Source organism: Passer domesticus, chromosome 5, assembly GCF_036417665.1.
Source record: "Passer domesticus isolate bPasDom1 chromosome 5, bPasDom1.hap1, whole genome shotgun sequence".
NCBI classification, from domain to species: domain Eukaryota; kingdom Metazoa; phylum Chordata; class Aves; order Passeriformes; family Passeridae; genus Passer; species Passer domesticus.
The window spans coordinates 74,775,169-74,793,919 of NC_087478.1; the positions used below are offsets into that span (position 1 = coordinate 74,775,169).

The following is an 18,751-nucleotide window of genomic DNA, read 5'->3' on the forward strand; positions in this document are numbered from 1 at the left end:
GCAGTAGTGATTTCCCAGCACCAGGAACCATTTAGGGCTCTTACCTGTCCCTCCACTGATGAGCAGCAGTGGCACTTGTCTGCATTAACACCTTCCACTGTCTAATCCAGTGTGAGTAACCTGTTCCTCAGGCAGCTGGGGTGGTCCTGGTGAAGCAAGTATTTGAAATTGCTGAAGCTACCCAGAATGAACCCCATGCTTTTTTCTTGCCTCCCTCCCATACTACTTATTTGAAGAATAATTTAATTACTCGTTTAAATGCTTGTTTTGACTGATGCTGTCAGTCTTGAAGAATTCAGAGCAAGTTCTGCTCACTGAGATTGGAGCACACCCCCCACTGCTGCTTCAGAGAATGGCTCACACAAATATATAGCACAGATGAGAATTAAAGAGGGCTGCCACAGTAGCACCCTTAGAGGAGAAAGCTGTGAGTTTATGTAACAGCATGTTCAAACTCAGGTGCAGTAATAAAGCCTTTTCTATTGAGAATTTCAAAGCACAATCCCAGAAAGGGAAATGCAAAATCTTCTAAGCCTCTCTAAAAGAAACCGAACCATCAGTCAGAGCACAAGGAACAACCTGTGTGAGCTTCTGTGCTTACTCTCTACAAAGAAGATCTAGCAGCTCCTAGAGAACAAAACAAGAACCAAGCAAATTCAATGGCATCATCAGCTGCTTAGCCTACACAGCAGGCTGACATGGCAATCTTCTAAGATTTAGCTGCTCATTCCCACTCTGAAGTCCACTTCTGATTGCAATAGCTCTGTTCCCTCAAATCCTATTTTTTGAAGCATTCACTTCAGCTTTCATCACTCCTCCTGCCTGCTTTGCAGGACTTGCTCTGCTCCTGTTCCCCCATCCCTGGCCCTGCCACCAGCCAGCTCTGGGAAGAGACAGTCTAACTCCACCTCCAGTAAAAACCCAAGGGGCAACTGAAATCTGCCTCATGCATGTCACCAACACCTAATTTTCATTTCACTGCCTGGCATTACTGGGAAGAGGTCCCCAAGGTCACTGGGCTCCTGATGTAACCATCACAATGACATTCCTAGAATGAAGTGAACTGAAAACAGCAAACCTCCTCCCAGCAGGGATCAGGTAGCCCTGCTTTTGAGGGGGCTGGGGAGGATAAGAGAGTAGAAATGTGGTAATCTGGTGAACTACTGTCTTTACTAACTGTATTCATCAGGTAGGTGCTCAGTATGCTGTGATACACAGCACAAGTTATAAACTGACTTCTGCCAGAAAGTGGGGGCATGAAAAGCCCAGACACTAGGGTTCTAATAAGACTGTTACTTTCAAAATCCAGAATCACTGTGATTCAACCTAACTTACCTAGCCAGACATCTTAATTAGCCAGCCACACACCTAGCTAGTCTGTATTTGTTATTAATCTGTGATAAAAGTAGTTATTCTAGCACTTTTAGACAGTGTAACATGCACAATACCACAATTACATTATACACACACTCCCACACCTGAGAATTCAGGTAGAACAGTGTTCCTAACACATCAGCTTTGCCTGGCAACAGCACTTGCCCTTTGAGTGCTGCCTGCAAAGAACTTCTTGGCCCTCAGGTCCAAATGGCTGCTCTGAGGCAAACTGAAGTGTTTCTGCAGTAAAGCCTTGAGCTGGTTCTGCACTTCCAAGAATATTAATAAAAGTCACCATAAATAGAAAAGGAAAGGGAGCTATTTCTTGCCTTCTGCAACACCCACCGCTCTGGGACGGGGCTGCTTTCCTGGCATGTAAAATGCTGCCAAACACTTCTGGAGAGATGTCCTGCTGCAAGGGATTGCTCACTTTGAGGAGTGGATTTCAGCTGCCATTTCCAGGGACCCTCACCGTGCTCCACTGCTGTACAAAGCCAAAGTGTGACACTACAGGCAACGCTGAGGCTGGGGCATCAGGCCATTAAAAAAAACAAAAAACAACCAAAACAGCAGCAAATAAGAAGAAACCCTGTAAATCTGCCTCTCTTCCTTTGTTCAGTATCACCTGTGCCCATGAGAGTTCATCACATTCCACTTTCCCAATGCCAAGTCCCAAGCATCACTGCTCACATCTTGTATTCAAACTGGACATCAGTGCCAACCACAACTGGGACAGCAGCAGGGGGGAAAAAACCAACCAGCATTATTTTCATTCTGGGGATGTTTCCTTTCAATCCCACGGCAGAGGCAGCCCCAGGGCAGCTGAAATCAGCCACCTCCATGTCACAGAGTGGGTGCGAAGTAAAGCTGAGATATGTCTGCACTGCCCAGACACCACAGTGGGAAGTGGGAACGAAGAATGAGCAATAAGGCAACTGGAGAAACAACACACTTGGAAAAGAGCCACGCCAAAAGTTTTAATGCTGGAGCTGTGGAACATGGAGCATGTAGGAAGCTGAACAGGGTAACCACCCATAAACCACGGAGTGCTCAGCCACAAGGCTGGCAATCAAAATACCCTCTGGCAACTTGAGAACAGGAGGGATGTTACAGCAGGACCTCGGGAAACTACTGGCACACAGTCTGAGAGAGGGGCTGGCTCATGCCACCAATGGGCCTGTGAAAACAAGTGTGAAAACTCTCTGTGTAAAAGCTTGGAGGAGGGGAAAACACACTTTAAAATATTTAAGGATATTTAAATATATTTAATTTAAAATACATATATTAAAAAATAAAAGCAACAACAAAAACTCTTTTCCCTCCCCTTCAGCAGATCTTCACAGGAACTGCCCTGCAGGTAGGCTGGCACTTTAGCACCCTGTCAATGTATACAGTGACAAAACAACGGAAACAACAAAGCAAACCTGCTCTGCATGGGCAGCACAGTGACCAGTGTGAGACACAAGGAGCACCAGTGGCAGCACAACGAGGGAGTTGCAACAGCAGAGTCAGGGGAAGGGCCAGAGCAGCTCAGGGCAGAGGAGAACCCCAGCTCCAGCGACTCGTCCTGCTCCCCAGCTTTTCACAAGATCATGTATCAAGAAGCTCAGCCTGTACCCAGACCACACACCACCAGACAGCAGAAAAGGGCAGCAGTGTCTGGTTTCAGGGGAGCACACCAGATTATTCACTGTTCATAGCACTAAATCTGTGGTAGAAGTAACAGCTGGAACATTCACTAAAGATACCTGAGGCCTCCTCCAAGAGCGTTTGGCTTGGGAAAGGAAATTCAAACGCAGAAAGGAGATTGCAGTCACATCTCCAAGCTCCTGCTGAACAGCGTGGGAGGGAAGCGTCACTCTCACCCTGAGCATCACTTGCATCTGAGCTGAAGCTGAAAGCAGCATGTGGAGCAAAGCCAACAAGGAGCAGCCAAGCAACAAACAGCAGCTCAAGAAGATGTGGCAGGACACATCTTCCCCTCAGCAGGAGGGCCTAAGACTTACAGTTGCTGAAAGCAGTGACAATGTTTTAAATAAAACTGTAAACCATCATTCAAGGGCATTTAGAGGGTGTATACTTCTTACAGTACCCATACAAGAGAGAGACTATCACCTGTGGAATGAAGGTGGTGACATGTGAGCATTGGAAAAGGTTGGCCTTCACATTTCAGCTCTAATTTCTTTCTAGTTCAGTTGTTATGCCTTCCACAACCTGCCCTTGCTGTTCAAGAAGCTCTGTCTGTGAGACCCAGCAGCACAGCCACAAGTTTAAAGACCAGTGCTCCTAGGAACAAAAGTTTTCTCCCATTCTCAGCCCAGTGCCTTGGTGTTTTCTGGCAAATGAGGAAGGAACTGATTTGCTCACTCCTGCAGCCTTCAGCTGGGAATACTATTCCTTTGCCCTCATTAGCACTGCAGGGAGCAATGCTTTGATCTGATAGTTAATGGCCTGAGGCCAAATGTCTACAAGCCTCAGAGAAGTGTCTTACAGGAGAGAGCATCTGCCTTGACATCCAGTATCAGGATCTTCCCACTGGCACAGGCTTCCAGCACACCAGGGTGTGGGACACTCGTGATCCTGTCTGGCAGACAGCTGAATGTTGCACATTTTAAACATCCAGACAGCATCATCTGGACAAAGAGGACAAAAATGGCTGCAGCCACTATTTAAAGCAGCTCAATATTCCTGTGTCTGATGGTGGGAGGCAGAGACACATTCCATGATGGACAAAGAGGACCCACAAGGGCATGGCCATGACAAGAAGCTTTTCCTGGGTTATGTCTCATGTAAGCTTTTAACAATCGAATTGTAAAACATGGCAGGAAGCTTGAACAAGGATGGAATTCTGATATTTTATCCTGGGCAACACACAGCATATGCCTATGTACATACAACTTGTAAAACTAGCAGGCAAGGAGACCTGCTGCCTTTGCTAAAAACCCTCCTGCTGAGTTCCCTGCCCTCCCTGAAGCAGTCAGTCCCACTTCCTAGGGCATTATTCCAGGGAGCTTCACTTCTACAGGACTCTCCATCTAGATGGAGCGTTCAGCAGGCCCTGGGATCCAACCACCACCATGGCTCAGATGCACATCTAAGTTGGCTGCAGTCTGCATGACAAAAATTCACACTACATGACCTTTGGGAAAGCAACAAGAGAACAGCCTGTTGCTTCTTGCCACCACTCAATAACTATTACAATCAAAAACTACTGCAGCACTCTTACTTCCAAATGCTCAGAGACAACCTTTTGCTTAATAAATGCTCTCAAGTACTAAGACATATTGAAGCAAGCTGCCTTTGGCAAGTGACCCTGCCTTGTGCTGTACTGGAAGCTGAGTTGTCCCTGACTGTCCTCACTGCTGGAACTGCACTCCTGACACACAACAACCCTTGGGGTTCATGGGCTCTTCAGCCTTGGCTCGCCTGGCAGGAGGCAAGAACATCTTGGTGCCTTTGGAGCAGGTGGCTGAGAGGGCCCCATGGCTTCAGTCGTTCAGCAGCGTGCCACCCCAGCTCGGGGCACAAGGGCAGCTGAACCAACACCAAGAGCCAAAGGACTTCTTGTGTCTCCCCTCCACCCTCATGCACTTGAAGGAGCAGCTGCACCCCACTGGTGAAAAAGACAGCACCAAGGTAACTTGAGTGTCCCAATAAAAAAAGACACCTTGTGTCCAACTTTGAGATGCAAAGTGAGCAGGTAGGTACCGGTGTCTGTCAGAGGGACACGAAATGCCACCAGCTGGGGAATGGGGACATTGCCAGGGCAAGGGGGAGAAGAACACTAAGGTTTGCTTTCCATTAACAGACATACATATCTAGAACAGTTACTCCTTTGCAGCCTCATAAATTAGTGAGCCCACAGAAACACGAGCCTCAAGGACATGCCAAAACCCTGCTCTGCAAACCACGTTAATTATGATAATGGCCAGAGTTTAGTAAGCCAGTTCCTGGCTCCCACACTTTCACCTATAAAACACACTTATTTCCAAGGCCAGGGGATCTCAGAAACACCTTCCAGCCATCTAATTGTCTAAACCCCAATGGCACAAAAAACATGTCAGAGGGTTCGTCACACCCCATATCCCTTTGAATTTTTTTTTAGTAAAAAAAATAAATCAGACGAAAGGAAATTCCTCCTCTGTAAACCCCAACTAGTCACAACAACAAAACAAATGTGTCTGCACAGGCGGTGTAGTGGCAGAGGAGACAGGAGGGCAAGAGGAGGGAGCTGAGAGAACGGTAAATCATCTCCTCCGGGGAGCTCCTGGATTCCTGGCTGTGCAGCCCCGGCAGCTGCCGCCGCTCTCCCTCCGGTGCCTGGCAGAGTCCGGCAGCACCTGCCAGGGCAGCCTGCTGGGAGCGCTCCCCTGGAGCGTGGAAGGTGAGGAGGGGGAGCTGCCGGAGCGCTACGACCTCAGCTCCCGCTCGGGTTTCATGGAGAAGGGCTCCAGGCGCTCCCCCTCCGGCAGGAGGCTGTTCAGCCGCTCCATCAGCGGCACCGTCTGGTCGATGCCCATCTGGATCCGGCGCAGGATGGCGGACATCTCGTTGACCTTCTGGATCTGCTCCGCGTACTTGGCGTACTTCTTCTGGCGCTCCTGCATGAGGCTGTAAAGAGTCTCCACAGAGAGGTCCATCTGTGTAAAAACAACAAGCACAGCAAGGCTCATTAGGCCAACTGTTGCCGCAGACCTTTCAGCACAGTGCCCTTCCCAAAAGCAACCACCTTGGAAGCTCCACTAACAGGACCTAACAGAGGTACACAGGAGCTCCTTGGAAGGTGCATAACCCAGTCTGTCATGGAATGGGATGATTCATGGCTGTATACCAGGGAAGACATATGATCACCTCAGTTCTCCACCCAAATACCTAAGTATCTGATCAGAAAATTCTTCATTTGCAGGGCTGAAAGCCAACTGGCACTGCCAGGGTTTCCCCAATAAACCAACAAACACATGCTCCAAGTTATCCAAACCCAAGGGACCCATGGCCTCTGCCTACAGCTGAACTATATTTTCACTGGAGATCATTCATTTGCAAACGTTAAGCTCCACCACAGTTGCCAGTGCTAATTTTTCTCAGTTTAGCCAGGTTACTCTGCAACTAAGCCACAGCTGTTATTACCATTGTCATCTGGAAAACTCCTGCCTTGAGAGAACCACAATGGATTGCTAGTGTCCCTAATTTCCCTGAAACCCAAAAATAAGAGTGTTATAAGTGACCCCAGGAGAGACATTAAGTAAATTAGCCATGCAATTAAACACAGTCAGTACCCAAACATGGCTTGAGCATGATGACAATGACAGGAACTGCAGTGCTGTTCCTGCCATTGAGTGATGAAGGCAGCCTTTATAATTCACAGCCCATTTTTCTGTTCAGCCAGACCTGCAATCTCCAGGCAGGATTCAGCCAGTAGCTGCCAGTACCTTACACACAAGCCCAGTCAGATGGTTTAAGCTGTAAACCATCCTAAGATACATATCCTAAGATATGTACCACATGTTCCAAGAGTTCAGTAACAGGGCTGTTCCAAGCCCTCAATGCACACTTGGAGCTCAGTTACTTTGGCTCACTGTAGCTGTAGTTAACAACCCCAGTGACTCCAGTGCACTGGCTCTTCCAACTGGGATGTCCTTGTGGAAAGCAGTCCCCTGGCTTGGGACTCAGTACAAGCCCAAAGTGGCTGGGAGTGAAGGACAGGAGAGGATACACAATGAGCAGCTGTGGCCCACTGCCACCTCTTCCCACTGTTTTCCCAAACCTTTCCTATCTAATTGCTCCCAGAGGATGGGGGTCACTGCTCACGATGAAGCAGCCTCAGGGAATCAATGCTGAGAACTCCTGGTCTACCAAGAAGCACGGGTCCAAACAACATCTCTCTCCTGAACTGTGTGACAGTCAACCCACCCAGTGGGGGACAGTGACCGCACCTGCCACCAGGGACAACACACATTTATCAGTGCAGTGCTGAGAAAACACAAGGTGCTGACCTGCCCTGACTCACACAGCACTGAGCAGGCCGGTGCAATCCTGACCCCGTGTCCAGTGCTGTGGGAGAACCTGCAACAAGGGAGGACTGGGTGGAAATGGTACAACACTGGAAGGAGGGAGGGCAGCAGAGAGAATTCTGCCATCTCACTGGTGGCAGCAGGGTTTGACACTGGGGATAAACTGCTGTAGCTGTATGTGCTCACAAACGTCCCTTTCAAGCCCTGGCGAAGAGGTCAAGTCAAAAACAGTTGGCCAAGAAAATATTATATTGAGAAACCTAAGTTACAAACAGCATTGAAAACAAACACACAAGTTTCTGCTGAACTGTCCTGGGGATTAGGGGGCATTTTCCCCCATCACCTCCATCAGAACTGCATACGGTACCAGCTGACCTTTTATTTTGCCTGCACTTTCTACTGCTCTCAGGCTGAATTCTTCCTCTTTGCCTCTGTGCCTTCCTGTGAATTCCCTCCTCCATGTCTTCATGCACGGGACAAAATAAAAACCAGCAGAGCAGGAAACTCCAAATAGAGTGGAAACAATTTAAGCCTACACAGGGGTTTCTATTAAAACCCCAGCTTAATAATTTAGTAGCTTGGCGCTAGCTCTGTAAAGAGGAGTGTGTAAAAAGCAGACCACCACCAACCAGCAAATTCAATCCAGTGCCTAAAAACATCCTACCTAATGAGAGACAGTGGCCTGGAGGGGCAGCCAGTGGGAAACCTGCCAAGAGCCAGCATGCCTCATTAAATGGACCAGCACGGGGACCCAGGCAGAAACCTCCTCTGGTTCTGAAGTTCTCCACATGGCCTCACAGCACTGTCCAAGAAGCAAAGCTGGCACCAAGCTTCCAAGCAAAAAAACCATCCAAACCCCCCCTTTCTCTCCATTCCAATAATTTCCATCTGCTGACTTTTAGGCTCATTGTGTAAGTATGAATAACATCCACTTACTGATGGGGAACAAGGGGAGAAGCTGACACCGACCTGCAGTAGGAAGAACAAATGCAGAGTGGCCTCCAAGCACTTTGCTACCTTTGGACACATTCACAAGAGCCATAAAAAAAAGCTGCCTCACAAGAAGGAGAAAGGGTGGAAGCGAGTGTTTCCTTACACCTACCATCCAAGTTTGCCCGCTGAGGGAGGCCACAACAGCTGCAAAGCCTGAGACACAACAGGGAGAACTGAAATGGAGCAATTGTGAGGAGAGGTCAATTTTTACTCAGTCTGATCTTTTTAATTATTAAAAAACCCCTATTTTTTAACTATTAAAAAAAAAAAGGAAACTACATGTAAATTCCTGGAGATAAATGCCAATGTTTCTCTCAGCTTTCCTTGAAGCAGGCCTAAGTACCAATTACATCCTTCCTACCTCCTCCCCCTCCAAGCGAGCTCCTCCAATGCCAGACCTTGTGTTTTTATCTCTCCTGGCATGCAGTCCCATTTCTCTGGCACTTGGATGGGGCTTTCAGGTTCTGAGGGTCAGCCCTACCTACCCACCACAGAGACTAACACCAGCTTGCAGGAATCCATAATGAGCAAGGAACATGCATAAGAATGCACCTCATTCCTATCTATTTCATTTCATACATCATACAGTAGCAATAAAAAGCACCTGGAAAAGGGGAGCTGAAGTAGAGTCTGGTCCCTTGCCTACAGCCAAGGCAGTCCAAGACCCCCTCGAGGGTCCATGAGTGAAGCTGCCTTCTCTGAACAGTTCCCATCAACTCCCACGTCCCTGCCACAAAGCCCTGCCACATTCTCATCTGGAAAACATTCAAGTCTCAGCCTTCTTGCCCATCCCAGACTGTGAAGCTCTCTGAGAAGCCCAGCAAGACAACCCAGAACCAGTAGTTCTTCACTGTCCTAAAACCATCTGAGAGTGTTTATTTGAGTCATTGTTTCTCCTCTGGTTGCTCCAAGCTTCCTACCATGCCAGGCCACCAGACAACTGGACCCTATTGCCCTGAACCCACCAGATGTGACAGATGTGAAGCAGCATTGTCACCAGCCCCTGACAACCAATCTGTCCTTCAGACATCACCACTCAGTAAGCTGCAAACATCCCCAGCTTAATGGAATACAGAAGTTTCTGGAGAGTTAAAAGACTGGACTCGAAGCCTGTTAAGAAGCAACAGAACAAAGCAGAGGGCAGAGCCCAGCATGTGATGTCAGAGTCCTAATTTTCATCAAAGTAAGAGGTTCTGCCCCATCTGGAGATGAGAAAAAAAGATGTGCTCTCAATGAAGGGGTGAGAGCTCCTAATGCAAATGTTATTTCTTTCCAAAAATCATTCCTCCTGTCAAAGCAGAAAACCTGAGGCTGGACATGCCCAGAGTAGAAGACAGGATTTTTCTCCCCGTGCTACATCAAAAAGGATAGAGGTGTTTCTTCAGTTTTTCTTTCAGAAGCATAGGTCCATAAAAATAGACAAGCCTAAAACTCACCCTCCAGCACGACACACTTTTTCAGTACAGCCACTTACATTCAGAATTTGTGTCTGTTTCTGTTTCAAAGCTCATGCCTCCTCTGCGGATTATCATCAGCAGGACACTAATTTATGCCTCAGCCTCACGTTTAAACATGAAATGACATCTACTGGGCTTTTCTTTCGTCAAATGAAAACAGATTAATAATTACTTCCAACAACACTGCAAGATGGATATTTCCTCACTTAAAAGGGCCCCAGCACAGCCCCTCCTACTACACCATTCACATTGTCAGCCCTGAGTCTCCTCTGCACTACACAGGCCCATTTGTAACACCACACTGATGAAACACAAAAACAACTGAGGATACTGTCAGACATCTTGCACACCATAAATTCTTGCATTCATTTAAAAATTCTTCTTGGCCCACACTGCCAAGCAGAATAAAGACATTAATTTAGCCCACAAAAAGACTGAGGTCAGCACTGGCCAATGCCGAATTCTTTTCAAGAGCCCACACTGAAAACAAACCAGTGCCCATATATATACATATACACACATATATATACACTTCCTACCTGGCATGGTTTTATAGTACCCCTGGCATGGGCACATGAGTGTCCCAAGCTCTCAGAAACAGAGATCATATCTTGTCAGTTTAATGACTGAGAGACTGAAAACTGCAGCTAGACACATTTTCCCTGGTTGCAGAACATGCAAATGCAATCAGAAGTTCATTAAACTTGGAATCAAATTTCTAGAGAGGCACTGCTGACATTCATAACAAAACAAATACATCTCATAAGAGGATGTTCAGACATTCCCAGCTTCTCCAGTCCTTCCTAAAATGCCAAAAAGGCAAGAAGATGTTTTTGTTTAAAAGGCAAGAAGATGTTTTTGCTTTCCCCACATTTAGTAACAGCCTTCAAGAACTCATTCAGACATGCATGTGTTCTTCTGTCCCAACAATTTCCTCTCAGCTCCCATCCCCTGTGGCTGCCCCTCCAAAGCACACAGCTCTTAAGGTGCAGTCCTTATTCCAGAAAGTTCTTTTCTAGAACAGCACTCTGAGCACAAGCAGCCTTTCCTTCACAGTGTCAGGTGCTTGACTGGGGTTAAATGAACATCTTCCTGCAGCTGCACACAAACCACATCAGAAAGCAGCAGGCGGGAACATGACTGCATGGAATATTAGTCACCATGTGCTGGTGTGAAAATACTTTTCAATCAACACACTTAAAACTGCAGACAGCTCCTCATTCTCTACTGCCTGAAAACAAATGTGCTCAATGAATGGATTTTTTTTTCTCCTCCCCTTTCTCTTTGATAATGTCATGCCAAGTCAGCACAATAGATCACAATGACTTCCTGATGCTGGGAACATCCCTGTTTCTCCCCCCCAGCACACACTGGGAAGTGATAACCTGACTGGGCAGCTCCTGTGCCAGGGTACAGAGCAGAGATGCCCAGCCATGGATCCCACCCCCTTCTCTTCAGCTTCAGCTCCCATGGAGCTGCACCCTTCCTCTGCCCCACTGCCAGATAAACAACTATAGTTTGTGTTTAGGATTTCCTTATCACATCTAAGATTGAATCCACTCCCAAAATATTCCTTTTGCTCCCTCTGTGATCTGTCATTTCTGTAAACAGCTGCCAAGGGTTATTCTGTCTGAGCACTGCACAGATCACAGTCAAGATAGAGAACGAAGAGTAACCATTTTAACTGGCTCTGGAACTGAATTATGGCAATATTAATAGGTACATCAAGGCCCTTATTCCTAAAGATCTAAATTAAATCCATGTTTAGTCCCTTAGTTCTACAGTAGATACATGAAAACATGTATCAATATAAGCTGCTGCACCTGTAAATCTGATTAATCTGGGAGGCCTTGGGACACACAAAAGCATTCAGAATTCCAAAGAGTAAGAAGGTTTGTTCTTGAAATAAGCTTTTGCACCTCTGTGTCAGTCTTTCCCTGCCTCTTGTGTTATCAAACAGGAGGTGTTTGTCACTCCCACACAGCGTGGCCTCCTCAGCCCACACCACCCTCCCAGCTCCAACTGGAGCCCTCCTTGCCTGAGAGCCACGAGCATCCCTCTGCCAACTGCAGGCCCCCAAGATTAAGTTATGGTTGCTGTCACTGAGTGGTGCTAAAAAAGGACTACCAAAGCTATGACTGAAACAATCCCTTCCTCTTGCTCGGACCTAATGCACCCACAGACTTCCAAGGGTTTAAAAAAGGCAGGGCCCCACTTCACAGGAGTGAAAGAAGATGGGCAGCAAAACCTGACAGCCAGCTCTCCAGTTTGGACACATCTCCTATCACAGACCCATTCTACTGGTCTGTCTTTACTTATATTTCCCTCAACCCACATCTTTGTCTTCCAAAACAGCTAATGTATTTTCAGAAGAACAAGTGAAACTCGGGGCACTGCAAAGCAGCAGTCACACCATCCTCCTTCAAAGGAGCTGACCAAGCACAAGCTTAGTTCTCCAAACAAACTGAGTCCTCCCAGCCTCTCTCTTCAGAGGTTTGGTGCTCTGGCCCATGAGCTGGCCTGACCACCAGCCTGACAGTCACAAACCAGCAGGGTCACATGCTGAAAAGCACCATCTCTCCCCCTGCACGTGATCCTGGGCTCAGACCCAGTGTTTGCTGTGGCTGTATCAGACTTAAATGCACAAGATTCCTGAAAAAGCAGAAAGGAAAAAAAAAACGCAAAAAGACCCAATTTTACTAGTAAGCTTTCTAAACTGTCACCAAGAAAAGGTCATAGTAATTTCTAGCTCATTGTCTTTGATTAATAAGAACACCTTTTTAGAGCTGTCATTTGCTGCTTTTGTAGAACAATCTACATCCATCTAACAAGTCATCTCTAAAATTTATCATGGCTAAAAATGCTAAGTTACATCCTGAGCATTAGAAATGCTTCCATACCTATTCTAAATAGCCAAGTTTAAGAAAAATAAATAAAAATACCCCACCCAAACAAGATTATTGCACCTGTGTGTGCAATATTCTCACAAAACCTCTATTTAGTGGAATACAATTCCACAGTAATTAATAACACATTCCTGATCTGTCTTCAATCAGCTGTTCCTGGAAAAGAGAAAATATGTATCTGTTACACATCTACTGCCTAAAGGATAACTTGCACAACTCTTATTTCAGGCTACCTAATAATTCTGCTAGAAAACACAACCTTCAATCTCCTCATTTCCTGATTTTACACTGCTGACACATTACTTGCCCACAACACTCCTATAGGCAGCCAGAGCCTGAATGTTACAGGACAACAGCAATTGTAAATGTTATTTACCCTTAGGGGGTTATTTTATAATAAATTTCAGTTTCGTACTTTCCACATGTCAGAATGACTAGCTTTAAGCAAGCTGGTTTTCCCATCACAAGTAAGCTTTGATTTGAAAAGAGATGACCACTATCATTAATGAGATGTTTCTCAGAAAACACCACCATTCTCATTTCACAGTGAAAACAGTCAACATCATTACAGTTGCAAGCCATCTGCTATTTATTCTCAGCTTCACAGACAGGACCTGATAGCTGTAGGTCTTCTTTTCCACATGTCCCACAGAAGTTTTTCAGAAGGGAATGATATTGCTGTGTTTAGTCAGGGTTAGACAGACTAAAAGAAAATTATATTTAAGTGGAAAATGCTCTTAAATCTGTTCTCACAGAATGCAATGGAGCTGAGATTTAACTATTTCCTACTGTGTTTGAAGTGCTAAAAGGATTATCTAAGACTCCCTCTTTTTTCTCTGGGGAACTGCAGACAAAGCTGGGTTCACACACCCTGAACACTCACACTGCCAGTCCAACACATCTGGGTGCATCAGACCTCCCTCCATAAGCTCTGCATCCCTTGGATACATGCAAGAAGGCTGCAGTGTTAGATGAGCATGGACATGAGCCCAGCAGTCAGGATTTGGGGATTTCTGGACACCTGAGAGCCCTGATGAAGCTTCTGCTCTTTTCCTGCCAGCCACATTTCTCATACGAAAGCCCAAATCAACTTCCCTTCACCAGGGAAACTCAAAGACATGTCAGTTCTAAGAAAGTCAGTCACTGATAACCTGAAAAACTCCTGAAACATTTATTTGTAGCTCTACCTTCCACGTTTGAAAAGCACATTCAATGAGCCAAGTACACGCCATGGATGTTAAGGGGAGAATCTACTCCTTCATTCCCAGAAGAGATTTTCAAGGCTGACTCCACCATACTTCCACACTGCTGAAGCTCAGACATCCCAGCAATTTTCTGGAGGTTCCAACATCTGGACAGTAAATCTTTAGCTTCAGGGAAGCCTCAAGGAAATCTTGAGCACTGTGTATCATTTACAGACCAAGCTCTTCTGAGGCTGTAGACTATTGTTCAAAATACAGTAACAAGAGTACAAACCATCAGAGATCAGTGATGCACACAAAAATTCAGTGTGGCAGTAGTGCCAGCTGTGATCCACTCTGAGCATTCATTTTTCTTGTATTCAGCTGCAGTGGCCTCAAGATTCACAGAAAGCTGAGTATTCATTTCCTCTTTTTTATGTCTACTAATGAATCTCTAGAATAAATTGATCAAATGCAAGAAGGCATTTGAAAATTTGTACTACAATCTGGTAGAAGAACTTGTAATTGAAAAGTAAGTAGCTCAGTTTCTGTGTAGTCTTATGTCAGGCATAAGGAAGAGTTAAATTCTATAGACTGGATAAAGCAAAAGGAAAAGCTGTGACCCAAGAATCCTTTCTGACATTAAAAACTCCTATAAATTCTTTACCATATACTGCTGTTATATTGATTTATTTTAAAACCACTACCTGAGCCTGTTTTTCGGCTGGAACTCATCTGATTGGGGATTTAGTCTTTCAGAAAATTTGCAGCAAGTCCAGCAGCCACTCTTCAAATGCATTACTTGCTGTTCCAGTTTCAAAAAAAAAAAAAGTTTAAAAGTTTTATTTTTTGTCCAGTTCACTACAGTTTTGGCACAGTTCATACATGAGATTACGGGGCATTTCATCCAGACTTCTAGAGGTAGATGACACAGTCAGAAACAATGCCCACAGGAATTAATTAATAGTAAATCATATGTTTCATAGGAATTAATTAATAGTAAATCATATGTTTCATACCTCAGAGCACTGTTGCAATAATGGCTAATAAATGTTCTCATGTAGAGGCATTCATGCCCCAGTGGCACAGAAACATTTGGGAAACCCTGCCCTTCATAAAAAGCCAGATGGGCAGATTACTTGCACTAAGGTTTTGTAATGCTTTCAACATGAAGTCATCTCTGCAGATCACATCTGATTACTGCCACAATGCTCATTTATGGGGCTGCTAACACAAGGTCCACCCTGCTCCCTCAAGTACCAACTACCATCTTAAAGTCATCAGTGCAACTCCAAATATTTGCAAATAAGGCTGGCTAACCTGTTTAAAAGGAAGATTAAACTGCTGAAAAGCTTCTAGCCAATATTCCTGGCACGTCCACGCCCCAGCCCAATTCTCACTTAAGGGCAGAGTTGACACCTTGAAAATTTCAATTCAGCACTGCAACACCAGGTAATAGTTAGGAATGAAACTTGTGAATTGACTTTTCTTGTATCAACACAATCCTTCAGGGAGGGAGAAGGCCATTTTTAGTCTACATTAATGCCAAACTGATTTAGAAAGAGAAATCATATCACTTTCTGTCATAATTTGACTAAACCAAACAAGCAAAGCTTTTCCAGTTTCCTCCCGAGATTTTCCACTCCCCACACATCCTTACAGCCCTTTTCTTGTGTTTGAGCATTATGAGTGCTGCATACAGTGTGTCAGATGAGATCCCTCAGCTTTGTGCAAGACAATCAGCATCCTCTCCTTTCTCCGGGAAGTGCAAGGTGTGATGCACCCCAGGCTGATACTTGCTTTCTTCCTATTTCAAATCCCTTTCATGCCCAAGTCCACCATCAAGTCTGCTAGCTCTGTAATGAAACGTAGCACTTTGTACTCCCATTTGAAGTTCTACAAACCTGGGGTAGGGGGTTGTTGGAGGTTTTTTCCACCTGGAAAAATAAGTCTAGAATAAGAAATCCAGTTTCCTAGTTTAAACAAGCTGTGAGAAGGAAGTGAATGATGTTCCTTCTGGTACCTGATGATCATAAACTCCATGCACTAATCCTGATCAAAGTGTTACTAAAAGGCTTTGCATGCTAGAGTTGGGATCTTCAGTGACAGTTTCTCAAGCACCTAAGCTCTCTATATAATACAAATCTTTCTCACTGCTAGATGCTTGTTCAACCTTAATTTTCTTCATTGGAAATCCAGTTGTGGAAAGGATTCCAGTTTAGATCTTTTCTCAAAAGGCAATAAAGCACAAGACAAGGGAACATGCTGGAACTGATTACACACATATATTCTAGGAGCAAGGGACTGGTCTTTTTTATGACACTAGACAAAGCAGTGCATGTCAGCAAAACAGATTTCAGACTGCCACCAGTGCAAACAATCTTTCATATTCCTTTATAACTGTTAGATCCCTTCAGAAAGTTCAGGTAGAACAGAGCACTGGCCATCTGCCTCAGGCATACACTGCTAGACATTAATTCTCTATATTACAGTAACTATTGTGAAGCTGTTTCAAGAGCATTTTCACATTTTGGTGCTGGCTGGTTAAGACACCACTCCACCACTTAGGTATTCAAGCTACTTGCACAGCAGACTGGAGAAAAATGAGCAAGATCAACTAAAGGACATGAAGATTAACATGTTTCCAGCTTAATAATCCTGTGCATTTATTTCTGCATGATGGTGCCTGTTGAGATTCCAGTCTTTATAAACAACACTTCATTGCTGAGGAGAGGACACATAAAGAGCTGGATAGATTGCCACAGTCCTCATCCATCAACTTCCAAGATGCCAAAGACTAAATTTACAGCATTTATTTCTTACAGAACACAACGTTCCCTAGTTTTTTCTAAAGGGCAGTGTGGCATTACATCCCTTGAAAATACAAGTGGCATTTCAACCAAGGTTCTTCCCCTTTTCAGAAATAATATAGCACAAGGAATCTCAGACTCCTTTCCCTGGATTTGGGGCATTGGTAATTTAAGTCTGTGAACCAAAAGGCTCAAATTTGCTTGCAGGTTAACACAGCCTCATCTAGAACATCTTTACATGTTGTGTCAAAATTAAATACATCTCCATTTTCACTTTGGCCAGGCTTAGTTTTGATTCCCTGAGCCTCCCCTTTAATGAGCTTCATGGGCTGGTCCATATGGGCCCTAAAGCAAAGGCCTGAAGCTGAAGATGCATTTTGGACTTAGTAAGGCCATTCATCTTTTCCTGGCCTCATTCAGTTTAGTCAGAAGGTGGATCACTCTCAGGGCACGTCTGCTGAAAACAGATTTCACAAACGGTCTTGGAAACTCAGGTCTGAAACCACCTACAGGGAAACCATAACTAAGAGGAAACGGCAATAAACACCTCACTCAGATGAGTCCTGAAACAAAACAAAACAAAGATCAGGCAAAAAACACCTCCCTGAAACTTGCTCTTCATTTGAGTCTATTCCCTGAAGGGAGACTGCTCAGCTGTGACTGGAGCACGGGATGAATCCCAGGCACTTCAGATTTTTCTGCCCAAGGAGGGATGGAGCTAGGAGAAGCCTGTGGTGTCTCACACAGCAGAAGTGCACCTTGAGTCTCACTGCAGCTGTGGCTGACACAGTACCCAGCCAGGCCATGTCCTGCCAAAGTTTCTGGCCCAGATCTCATTCATTCCTGGTGATGGAATAGCTTCCTGCACATAGGACAGCTTTTCCCTTTACCACCACCTTAAGGGCCCTTAAAGTTCCAGCAGGGAACATCAGACTGCTGCAAGCTGTCCCTACCACAGAAGAATTTATAGGTATGAAACAAGCCATACACTGCAATTTGCTGCATGGCAAACCAATTACTGATACTAATGCCTGCCTGGACAAGATTCATTGAACTATCACAAATAGTAAAGCAAGATTTATTATATTTAAAAATGTGGGGGGTTTTCCCCCAACTCCCACCCATAGATGCATGCCAGCTTAGACTGGGACATTTGAAATTTCACCTTGTACTGTAAAAACTGCTGTTTTCAAAATTATTGGCAGTCTGGGATTCCTGTGGTAATAACAAAAGCTACAAATAACACTGCATTAACATTTGTTTTCAAGGCAAAGCATCAGAGCCCTCCCAGTAACCCATTTCCAAATTCATCTTAAGCACAGTGTATGTAGGAACGACATTTGCCTTTAAGGGTCCATCAAATACTTCAAAAGCACAACTCGACTGACAATGCTGGAAGTGTAGTAAGAAATGCTGAAGATCTTTTCACTCAAAGCTTCTTTGAAAGGAGCTTAGAGGGCTTTCAGTTTCCTCTCTGCTTTCATAGAAAGAAGACAGGACTCAATTTTCATGTGTGACAACTAATTTTTTTAAGCTTACCTTCAGATATTTTGTAAGATGTGATTTTTTGAGAAGCTTAGTACATTGTGCACACAATAATCCTTTTTTAAGGCACTGAAATTAGACTATTTCAAAGGCACACAAAATCATGGGCCCTTTCTGAAAATGTAGCTCTGTTCCCCAGCTTTTACCTATTCTATTTGTTTCCCATTCCCTGGTATTCACCATCCTCTATCACCTGACTCTTGAAATTGTCTCCCTGGCACCCAGGGGGACAATTTCAGGGAGATATCCTCCACTGGTAAGGATTTAATGTAAAGTAATCTTCTCCCCACTTATTTGCTGCTTTCCCCCATTCAAACCTTTAGAGCTGGTCAACATCTGCCTTCAAACTAATCTTGTCAAAAACCCTGTTTTGCAGACCACAAAACTGGAGCAGACACTCCTGGTGAAGAGAGCACATTTGGCTCTCTCAAACCCACAGCTGGAGTTCCTCAAAACTTCCAATGAGTTACAGTG

At 45.0% G+C, this 18,751-nt stretch overlaps 1 protein-coding gene across 1 annotated transcript in view; it reads right to left on the bottom strand.

The window, feature by feature from the left end:
- Window positions 1-2,326: 2,326 nt before the first annotated feature.
- The window catches only part of BORCS5 (BLOC-1 related complex subunit 5), a 61,566-nt gene continuing 45,141 nt past the window's right edge, over window positions 2,327-18,751 (bottom strand). The window contains exon 4 of the mRNA XM_064421102.1: window positions 2,327-6,014. Within this exon, the coding sequence (XP_064277172.1) occupies window positions 5,784-6,014 (231 nt within the window). The 3' untranslated portion in view covers window positions 2,327-5,783. The remainder of the gene's footprint in view (window positions 6,015-18,751) is intronic.